This window comes from Danio rerio, chromosome 11 (assembly GCF_049306965.1).
Source record: "Danio rerio strain Tuebingen ecotype United States chromosome 11, GRCz12tu, whole genome shotgun sequence".
Taxonomy (NCBI): domain Eukaryota; kingdom Metazoa; phylum Chordata; class Actinopteri; order Cypriniformes; family Danionidae; genus Danio; species Danio rerio.
In genome coordinates, this window is record NC_133186.1 from 24,115,001 (window position 1) to 24,127,113 (window position 12,113).

General features: G+C 36.8%; 1 protein-coding gene across 12 annotated transcripts in view; it reads left to right on the top strand.

Moving 5' to 3' along the window:
- foxp4 (forkhead box P4) overlaps window positions 1–12,113 on the top strand; it is a 487,998-nt gene that overhangs the window by 401,840 nt on the left and 74,045 nt on the right. For all 12 annotated transcript variants that reach the window (XM_073915911.1, XM_073915914.1, XM_073915912.1 and 9 more), the window contains 1 exon segment: window positions 7,201–7,323. In XM_073915911.1, coding sequence (XP_073772012.1) covers window positions 7,201–7,323 — 123 coding nt within the window.

A 12,113-nucleotide genomic window follows, 5' to 3' on the forward strand; every position in this document is an offset into this window, starting at 1 on the left:
ATTATGTTTCTTTCAGTATCAATCTTTCTTGATATAATCAAATTGTCATGACATACAGTATCATCACGATATTGACCTAAGCTGCAGAAACTGAAGTTACTTAAACGGGTATAATAACCATAAAGTACTTTGTGTGTTATTGCAAATACAGGGATGTTATTGCATATATATTCAGAGTAAATAAATTGTTTAAACTCAGTTGCAATTCAATTGCAAAAGGATGAGAAAGTATATATTACGGAACACTTTACAATCAAAGTTAATGCATTAAAATTAACTTTAGAAAATGGTCTTGGTTAAATGGTTTAATGCATTATTAAGCTTTAAATAAGATTAACCTACGAAAAATTGTAGTTGCCATTCATTGACTTTATTTAAATTGACTATTGTTAACTAATGGAAGTGAGTTAACAAACAAAAAGCCTATAAATTGTCACAGAATGTTCCATGTTCTAATATTCTAATTTGATGTAATGGGGTGGACAAACTTCACCTTCTCAAGATTAAAAATCTGCTGTTTTTTGTGCATATTACATATTATTAGCATATTGTCATGCGTGTAAACATGCTCAATATAGAACACTGGTCTGTAGGGTCATGAAACGTTCACATCATCGTCCTTGCATCTATGCAGAAGGTGGTTGATAAGCCTGATTGTAATTTATCAAGGCCGTTAAAAAAAGGAAAAGCCCGATTAAGGCTCATTGGAATGCATTCGCTGTCCTTACTACTTCCTTTATGACCCTCTGGGACGCATCGCTCTTCTTGCTGCTCGGCTTCCCTCTCTCGGCTCTCGCTCCCTCATTTCCCATCTCTTCTCTTTGTTAATCAGTTAAACTCGCTCTTCAAATAGCCCCTCTAATTACTGCTCGGCTCCCTGCGAACGGCCGTCTCCCCCGCTGCTCCCTCTGTCTCTGTATTGAAGCTGACCCCTGTCAGTAGTGGGTAGCTGTTCGTGGTGCGTGTGGACGGCGCTGGTGAATCTTAATGGTGGTGGGAGGCTCCAGAGGTGCCACTGAAGCCGGCTCATTAGCAGACAGTCTCAGAAGCTTGTGGAGATGGTTTTAGGGGATGGCCATCAAATGCACACCACATATTATGGTGCCACTTAGAAACTCAAAGCTACGAGTGAGTGAGTGCCAAAAGAGATTTTTGCTTGTGTGGAGGGGCTTTGTTTACTCTGATTGCGTGGCTGTTTTGCTGCCCACCTGATTGAAGGTGATAAGTAGGATATGTTGAAAGTGACCACAAGAGATGCTCAAAGGAGATTAGACTTGAGCTGATTGAGGATCTTCTTAAAGACATGCAGGTTGTTGAGTGGAAGCTCTGATGTTATTTGGTTTTGTTTGTGTATGTTAGCGCTGCTGTTTATCTAAGGCTGAGATGCCCAAACCAGGGCCTGCGGGCCAAAGTAGGCCCATAGTAACCTTTGATTTGACCCACCATTCCATCTGAGAAGAATGGGAGAATGATGGGAATGGTTTAGAGATTGTCGTTTAAAATTGTATGTATGGTTAAGCTACAAAAAAGCTTGTTAAAATTATTTGTTTCAATTTCAATAGTTTTAATGAATCACATTTTGTTTTAAATGGGCATACTGTGACCCGACAGTATGCAGAGACTTTGGTGAGTGAATTAAGGCAAGGGCAAATTTCGCTTGACTAGTGTATTCAGCATTGAATTACACTGTTATAAATGTTATTATGTTTTTATTGCATTTTATTGTAAGTTTTACAATATTTACAATATTTTATTGTAAAAAAAAATCAGCATTAGGTAAGATGATACTAAGTAATGTTTTATATATATTTATAAATATAATGAAATTAATTGGGGCGTCACAGTGCGCAGTGGTAGTGCTTTCGCCTCACAGCAAGAAGGTCGCTGGTTCAAGCCTCAGCTGTCGGTTGGATTTTCTGTGTGGAGTTTGTATGTTCTCTCGGTATTTGTGTGGGTTTCCACTGGGTGCTCCGCTTTCATCCACAAGTCCAAAGACATGTGGTACAGGTGAATTGGGTAAGATAAAAATTGACTGTAGCGTATGTGTGTAAATGAGTGTGTATGGATGTTTCCCAGTGATGGGTTGCAGATGGAAGAGCATCCGCTGGTAAAACATGTGCTGGATAAGTTGGCGGTTCATTCTGCTGTGGCGACCCCTGATTAATAAAGAGACTAAGCCGAAAAGAAAATCAATAAATTAATGAATGAAATTAATTTGGAAATTATCCATTGCAACATTCATGTAACAGATATTCCAACTTGGGAAAAGTCAAGAAGGGGGGTAGTGGTGGTTGGAGTATCATTTGTTTGCGACCATCCAGGAGATTCCCACATAGGCATAAATGTCTGGGAGACTTAGGATGTCTGTTGTAAAATAGTTTGGTATATTTGTCTTTGACCCACGGCTCTCAATAATATTTGGTTTTGACCTTTCATATGAAAAAGTTTAGGCATTCCTGATCTAATGGGTCTGCATATCAACTTTGCTCACGGAACCTTTATATATTGGTTTGTTTGTTTGAATATATAATTATTCTTATATCTATAACTAATTACAGACAAATATTAATTCATATTTTATTTATTTATGGACATAATTTGTTATTATTATTATTACTATTATTATGGACATAATCATTTACAAGCCATTGAACTAATTACAGACAAGGACAATTATTTTAATACACTAATTAAATAATTGTGAATTATTAAAATGTATATATTGCAACTGTTATGCTATTATTTTTATTTACTTGTGAAAATGTCAATGAAGAAACATGCCTGGCTCCTTCATAACTGTAGTTACAGCATTAACCAGTAGAGACCAAGCCAAAGTTTCACCTACTGAGAGTAAGAGTGAGAAAATATAGCTATTAATTTAAAAAAAGAGGTAATTGATTGTTACATCTTTCGTTAATTTTATATTCGAAAACTTGTATTTTTGACTGCCCAATATGGCTTTTATATAAACCAAGCTTTCTTCCTGTCATGATCCCTTTAATACCAACGCATCGCAGCATCTCACTTGTTATTCTCTCTTCTCACATGTGGACAGAATGCTTTTTTGTCTCTGTTTTTAAAGTACAGTAAATGTAATTGTAAGTGTCCGGGCTTGATAATTCACAGCAAGGTGCTCATCGCTTTGCTTCTGCAAAATATCTCCCTCGCCTTTCTTTCCTGTTGCATGTTAATTTAAAGATAGAAAAAAAATTGAGAGAAAAAAAATTAAATGCATTTAATAAATGCCTGACTTCAAATGGTTGGGGTTTCGGGCTCTTCTATTACTGGCTCTATTCAGTGGCAAATGAACGGGGGGAATCATTTATGGCGAGAGACAAAGCCGAATGAAAATATAATTCCGCATTGTGCTGCGCTTTTGTTAGCGGCCGTCAAGTCCCTAATGGCGCGCTTTTGTTTTCCTGCACTGCTCTGAAACCGTAGTGTCGAATTGCACGCTCCGCTCGCGGTGTGTAATGGCCCGCCTTTGTGATATTAGATTATAGGGGCAATTAATGGCGTCAAACCTTAACAACTCAGCATTCAGGCGGCTCGTCAATCCCACTGTCGCGCCGCAATAGAAGGTGTTATAACTCTGGTAATTATTACGCCTGCAACTTGAAAATGTCAATGAACGTGTGTATAAAATAGAATGTATGGGTTGTCACCGCAGGAGAATGGGATGCAGAAGAGCAATTAATTACAGGTTTTCATTTCGCTCTTTCTCAGTGACAAGCAGCCGCGCGTGGCAAATTGGCATGACGCCAAGCGCCCGCCACACCGAGCCCCCTCTTGTGCCCTATCTCACGTTCTGTCTCCCCCCAATCTGCGGAGAAACAACACACCGGCCTTCAGCGTGGTCTCGGATGCCTTGGTGCCTTGGCTTTGTTTCAGATGCTTCTTCCTCTCTGGGTGCACATACTCATTTTCAAAGCTGTAATTGTACAGCCCTTGATGTTTAACCCTTGATATAAGTCATCAAAAGGTGAGCGCCTGGTTTCTGGCCCCCGACCAAACGATGGGATGCATGATATCATCAGCTCAAATGTGTCCATGCTTGCTAGCTTTAGCTGTGAGCGCTAGTCTCACCTGCGTTGCGCCTGTAATTAATCAAGGTGAGTGGCACGGCAGCCCATAAAATGCGTCTGTCTTGTGGTGCATAAGTCAAAGAGTGCATAATTTTACCACTTTGTCTCTGTCACGGATTCTGGGAAGCGCCCCTCCTTGTAGTGAAGGATACGGATGGCTCGTTTGATTCTGATAGGGACGTTTACAATAAAGTATCGGACAGTCGCCGATAACCAATGCGAGCGTGAGCTTTCATCCCCCTTTCCGGCGGGAATGAGAGCCGGTGTTCATATTTACCGCCAATCTTGTTTACAAAGTCAAATCAGGCCTTTACAGATTTAATTTGCGTCTGACAGCTCTCTCTCTCTTCGTCTTTCCTCTCCTTATCTCACCCCCCTTCCTCCGGAGCCCTCGAGCTGTGAATAGATAAACTGCTGAAAATATGAGCGCTCAGGCGCTACATGAAAACAAATGAATGCAAATATCAGATCGGACTGGCAGTGGACTGGGAAGTCGTCACGCCGTTGCCTGTCTTTTTTATTCCCTTTGAGTGGCAAATGTAGATAAATGTACGTATTATGCGGGATTGTAGTTTGCGCTCGCGTGTCAGCTTCAAGCCAGCCGTTGCCTGTAAATAGCTTTATTTTTATTGAGCAGTTGCAGGGAGATGATCAGTTCTGGCCCTTGAGCAGTAAATAGGAAAATAAATGGAACGCCACAGAGCGGCTGCGTGTGTGTTTCTGTGCAAGATCGCTAGCTGCATTCGAGGAAGCAGCCACAAATTGTACTGGTGGAAATTGCTGGCCCGTTAAAAAGCTGCCCATAAGTTCACAGAGTGGCCAGTTCTACTGCATTAAAGGATGTAATCATGTACAGGCGGCCTGCTTTCAGGCCTTTCCAAACCAGCTCTCATTCTCTCTCTCTCTCTCACACACACACACACACACACACACACACAGAGTAAGGATGACGATGACCAGTTTGAGAGTTTGTCCGTAGGCTATACAGTCACTATACTCTATACATTTGCCTTTCAATTATAAATGTTTGGATTCCTTTTTGTTGTGATTATTACAGTTTTAAATCATGTTAACGGGAACAGGAAGTGTGAAGGTCACACTTTTATTTTGATGGTCAGTTTGTTGAATTTAAGTTACATTGCATCTACATGCCAGCTAATTCTCATTAGATTATAAGTAGACTGTTAGGTTGGGGTTGGAGTTAAGGTTAGGGATAGTGTAAGTTCACGTACTTGCAAAGTTTCTTATAGTCAGGCAAATGTCTGTTTCAGGAGCAGTATCAACAGATTTTAAATAGAGAGTCTTCTAATACTCAAATGGACCATCAAAATAAAGAGTTACCAGAGTGAATTATTTTAGAAGTGTTAGATCAGTAATGTTGTGCAACAAGTGCAATTATTTTCAAATGGAAAGTCTTTTGAATTGTGAACTTTTCGTTTTTTTTGGAACTATTATTGATTTTTTTTTTCGATTGATTGTTTTGCTTATTTGTTTTTGTTTTGTATTTATTCTCCGGTTAAGTTTTGTTTTTGAATTACTTTGTTTTGCTGATTGTTTGTGTGTGTGTGCGTGTGTGTTTGTGTGTTTATTATTTATTTTATTTATTTATTATTATTATTATTATTATTATTATTATTATTATTTTAAGTAATAACCTTTATTTAACCAGGTAAGTCAATTGAGAACCAGTTCTCATTTTCAATGACAACCTGTCCAATTGCCAACAAAATAAGCAGATACAAAGCAGCAGGGACACAATACAATAACAATTTCACAGATCCAGATAATTACTTATAAACCTAGGAACAACTAAAAAAACAAGCACTGTGATCTTGTACTATTAACTGGATTTGATTTTTAAAGGATGATAGTGGAATAAAAGTGTTGAGCTTTAAAATTTGCTGCAGATGATTCCAAGCATCAGCAGCAGACAACTGAAAAGAGTAGTGACCAAATGAATGTGAACTTTGGGTATACAAAAGTTAATAAAACTACTAGAGCGCAGATTTCATCATGTTTAGAAGTGACTGTAAATATAGTGGAGTTTTCCCAATAAGATTTTTGTAAATGAACAGAAACCAATGAATTTGTTGATGTGATTGAAGGACTATTCAATAAAGAATACTGTTGACAGTGATGAGGATTAAATGGCGCACCAGTAACAAAATGATCTTTGTTTTTAAAAAAATCAATCACATATGTTTAGTTGTAAATGTAGAAATGTTTCAAAACAAGAAATAAAGAAAAGCAAAACTATTTTGGTAATTGTTTTTGATAGAAAACTGATAAAAAGTCAAAAAAAATAAATAAGAGTACATAAATGTTTATGTGAATAGTGAAATAAAAAAAAACGTACAATTTTCCTTAGTGGGCCAATTGAAAATGGCAGGACTAATAAAAATCTGAAGTAACAACCCAACTAGACCTGCAAAGAGAAATCCTTATTGTTGATCCCAACTCTCTTTCCTTTTCTCTCCTTTTCTGCATATTTGTCATAAGATAAGAATCACGCCTTCCATCTTTACGCCTCGTTCTTGTCTAGCAAATTGTGCTCTCAATTCCAGACTGTTGCAAGTTGTTTCCTGCCGATAGCTATCTTATCAGACTGTTTGTTATTTTTGCCAAAGATGTGATTCTCTAGATAACAAGTCATAATATTATGTTTATTGAAGTACTTTCAGGCTGATAAAGACTACATACTCAAGGGAAGATTTGATCAACACGCTTCTCTCTCTCTCTCTTTTTCTCTCTCTCTTTCGGAAAAACTGCCAGGGTTTTACAATGCAAGCAGTGTGGAGCTCTATTGTGTCAACAGAGCTGATGTTTTGTGTACTCTCTTTGCCATGACAGGATAAAGAGTTAATTAAAGTGAAGTACAACATTCCTTTATGATGCTAAAGAAACAGAAATGGCTTTGTATCATGTTAAAGTGAGGGAAACACGCTTATCTCAGTGCAGAGGTGTCATTTTATACAGCGATTTGCTATTTGGCTTCTGCATTTTATACCTGCTTGGTTTATTGGAAATATTTAACACTTGGGTCAAGCATTATTTTGGGCTGCTTAACAGCTTGCTTGTCAATTCCTTATCATGTATTGGTCTTTTTGCTTTTTAGGTGCCTGTATCAATGGCGATGATGACCCCACAGATGATCACCCCTCAGCAGATGCAGCAGATCCTCTCTCCGCCTCAACTTCAAGCTTTACTCCAACAGCAACAAGCCCTTATGCTGCAACAGGTAACACACACACATATATATATAAACACAAATGCCTCGACAAGTCACCACACACAGAACTTAAAACGATATTTAAATAGTTCTGAGCTGCTTAGACATGACATACCCAAACTAAACGCACAAAAGTTTGATTTTTCAATGATAATCGGTGCACGTTTTATTGGCTAATCAAAATATTACTGAATGCCATTTACTTGACCATGTCTTCTGAAAGCTGTATAGTTGTAATATGTTTTACACCATGTTCTATCATTTTCCAAAGGTGCATGTGTGATGTGCTTTATTATTTAATAACAAATTAATTTAATTGAGCAAAAATTCAATAAATGCCAGTTTTATTAATTATTAAACTAGAGGGGACTGTTTCCACAGGTAAATGTGAGATATTGATTAATATTTAAAAACAATTTGCATTATGAGAAGTTAGCTGCAATTGTAAGATACTCTTTGGTTCAAAAGTTGGCAAGAGATTTTATAATTTTATTTTATTGTAATAAAATAAATTGTTATTAATATTATTTTAAAAATATTTTTACTGTATTAATGTAATTATAATATAAAGATAATAATGATGGCAATAATATTAATAATAATATGAATAATAATAATAATAATAATTATTATTATTATTATTATTATTATCATCATTTTTTTAAATTAAATTAAATTGTTATTATTAATATTTAAAATATATATATTTACAGTATTTGTTTATATAATATTATAATAATGATAATAATAATGACAACAATAATCATTCTGATTATTATTATTATTATTATCGTTATTATTATCATTATTATTGTTATTATTATCTTTATTATCATCATTATTATCATTATTATTTTATTTTATTATTAAATTAAATTGTTATTGTTATTTAAAAATATATTTACAGTATTTATCTATTTATAATTATGTTAATAAGGAATGATGACAATAATAATAATAACAATAATAATAATAATAATAATAACTATTATTAGCATTATTATCAATATTACTTTATTCTATTTTATTATTAAATTAATTTGTTATTATTATTATTTAAAATAATTTACAAGATTTATATAATAATAATAATAATAATTATTATTATTATTATTATTATTATTATGATTTGAAAAGTCTCTTAGGCTTACCGAGTCTGTATTTTTTTTTTTATCTAAATGCAGTAAACAGTTATATTGTGAAGCATTGTAGTCATTCTAATATAGAAAACTTATCCTCAATATTATATTTGTTTTATTTGTTGTTTTATTATGGGCAATTATTTTTAACCCAATCAGTGGCTTTTGTATAAAGCTTAATATTAAAGGAAATATATAAAGTTGGCGCCAAGGGGTACATGCTGAACAAACAAACATTCTAAACCTTCTCAAATATATTCAGAGCAAGCGATATGTCCATTCAGACATTTAAAAACACAAAGGCTTTGTTCCGTATTTTCTTAAGAAAACTTCTCGCCTCCTGTCTAGACCTCTAACCATACAAGCCATACATGTTTTATTGAAAAACCCTGCCAAACCGACGGAAATCTCTGACTGCTGTCCTTCATTTCTCCAGCATTTGCCTTTGCGTGGCATAGTAATGTGTGATCCCTGTTAATAGGCCCTGAGTGTAGATGTCAGAGTGTGTAATGTAATCGCGTTGTATGTAACTTTGATTGCATCCTTACAGGCATGCCCAGAATGATATCTTCCCCAGCTTTGATGTTACTTGGCTCTGGCATTTATAAGCGTCATTTACTAGCATACTAGTGTCGACGACGCCTCCTTTGGCTGGTGTCGCTACACGTCGACTCGCCGGCGGTCAGAGAGCGCTTATGTTAGAGCTAGGACAGCGTTTCTCACCCAGCTGCTGAGCCAAACGTCTCCATACCTCTTCCTTTCTTTCTTTCTTTCTTTCTTTTTTTTCTTTGTTTATTAGTTGCATGGCCTCCGTTATCTTACTGTGATATAGCCCGGAGGCCAGAGGTGCGGTCTCTGAACAGACATGAAGAAACAAACAGCTCTATTTCACTCACGTCTCTCAAATATTTGTGACGCTGAACTGCAAAACTAGTCTAATGTTGCATGTGTATATTTGTGGGAATGGCCAAATAACATTGTATGGGTTCAAATGATTGATTATTTTATACAAAAAATGCTTATTAATGTATTAAAGGGATAGTTTATTTATGGGCTTTTACAATGTAGATTGTGTCAAAGTAGCTTAACAAAGAAGTTCTAATAAACTTAAACTGTGTCAGTCCAGTTTTCAGAGGTGAAGCTCAGTTTTGTTCAGTTCAGTTTAAATTTCACTGCTGGAAGTGCAAACACTGTCGATGCGCAGCTCCACAAGTCCCAAACCAAGCAAGCGAGTGGTGGCGGTGATAAGAAACAAACTTCAGCAATTGGCTCCGTTTGGAAGGACCATTAACTTCCATAGTAGGAAAACACATACTATGGAAACTCAATGGTTACAGGTTTCCAACATTTTTCGAAATATCTTTTGTGTTCAACAGAAGAAAGAAATCCAATAATGTTTGAAACGAGAAATGGGTGCGTGATTAATGAAAGAGTTTTTATTTTTGGTAAACTATCTCTTTAAGAAAATGATATTCTATAAAGACTCTTAGGCCCTGTTTGCTTTTAGCTCTGAGAAATATGTGAAGTTTGCCCAACTTTAAAATGATTTTGAGGTGCAGAAAATGGGAAAGGGCTGTCATCACAGCTTGTGCCTATGGTTTATATATGGTGTCCTCCAGTATTCAGAGAAATTTGTAGGCACGATAAAAAAATCTCAGGTCTGGTGGAAGCAAATTGTGGATACTGACCACTTTCCTCTTCCATATTTCCTCTGTTGTTGTTGTTGTTGTTGTCGTTTACCCCGTCGGCATCTCGATACACGCTCTTCCTTCTACATCAGGGGTCACCAATCTTGTTTCTGGAGGTCCGGTGTCCTGCAGGGTTTAGCTCCAACTTGCCTCAACACACCTGCCTGGGTATTTCAAGTATACCTAGTAAGACCTTGATTAGCTTGTTTGGGTGTGATGGATTGGGTTGGAGCTAAAATCTGCAGAACACTGGTCCTCCAGGAACAAGTTTGGTGATCCCTGTTCTACATCATTAACCGTGGAAAAGTACCAAATTGTCACAAGTTTAATGACGTACAAAACGAAATACTTCAATAAATCTGATCTGTCTGCTTACGATAGTCGCATTGTCACATGTCTGATTTACCATAATCCACATCTAAAGGAGGCCTGAAACCAATCTCTGAATATTTGAATGCATGTGTTTTGTTGTGTTTACGTGATCATAGAACAGATCAGATCTGTGTCACTTATAAGCAAAAAATCGGATTTGGATCACATTTAACTGGCAGTGTAAATGGGGCCATAGTAAATATTCTACTATCCTAAACTATTAGGATAGTCTACTATGCTAATATCCTAATATGTAAAAATTTAATTGTTGATTAGAGATGTGCATTAATAAGAAATTGATTTGAAAACAAGTTTTTTTTTTTTTTTAATTCATTCAATTAGTAAAATTTTTGCCAAATATTGTGCAATCCTAACAACGTCAATAAAAAAAGCATATTTATTCACCTTTAATATAATCCATACACCTCAGTTACCATAAACTGACACTTATGACTGGTTTTGTGGTCCAGAGTCACATTTAACATCCTCCCAAAAACTCAACCTTTTCACACACAGTACAAAATCAGGTCAGATACCTCTGCCATGGAGAACGTGTGATTATTTTTCACAGTTTTCCATGGCATAAATGATCCTGACAGAACGGAATTGATTTAGTAGCGAGGAGGAGGTTGCTTTAGGCGAGTGTAAATTGCACAGAGCAGATCTGACAAATTTATCAAGAGTCGCTCGCTCGCAGAAATCAAAATTCAGCTGTTTGAGAAAGAAACGTTGCACTCTTGCCCCCCTACTCTTCCTCCCGCTTTATTTCTCTCCTTTTTTATTCAATGTTTAACGAGGATATTGAAATTGAAATAGTTACCGTTCATGGGCCGTTTTACATCTCCAGTAAAAGCCAGTGGGTTTAATGGTTCTCAGTGGTGATGAACCACGTGAGAAGTGGCTTTTAATGCTCACTCTTTCGCACACGGCAAATGGAGCAATCAGAGAGGCTGCCAACACACACGTACAGTACAGCAATCCGTCCCTGATCTCATCCCACTGTGTGTGTGTGTGTGGGAGAACGAGTGGGCTTTGGCTTTTTCTGCATGTGAATACCCTCACAAATACAATTTCACATAGAAAGATGGAGCGAGCGCTGGAAAGAGAGAGCAAGTGCATGTTTATGTATGCGTGTGCACTTATGCATGTGCGAGTTAACCTTTACATCCCTCCAACCCTTAATTACAGCCCAGCTGATATATTTTCCCTTTTTTTTACATCCCCACTCACTGCTGTTAAGTAAAACCAAGGTCACAATAATGGGAATCTAAGGTGAATGCCTTTCAAGGCGTGCAGTTAACGTGAAAAGGGCCCACTGAATCAAATCATTAAAAAAAAAACCTTAATTATTCTTTAATTATTCCTGCAACTATTCAGCTTCATATTGGCATGAATTAAAGGGGTAATGAGTGGGCGAGAGGCAGCAGGGCCATGCGGGCGGCGGCGAGGCGTGGAAGAGAGTTTAAACCTAGAGATGGGCGACATATTGTGAGCTCAATGCCTTTTAGTGTGGTAAATGGAGTTTCGCTTCACACCTTACGGCTCGCTGACTTTCTTCTGTTTGAATGGGCTGTGGATCGGCATCGTAGCTCACCTTCAA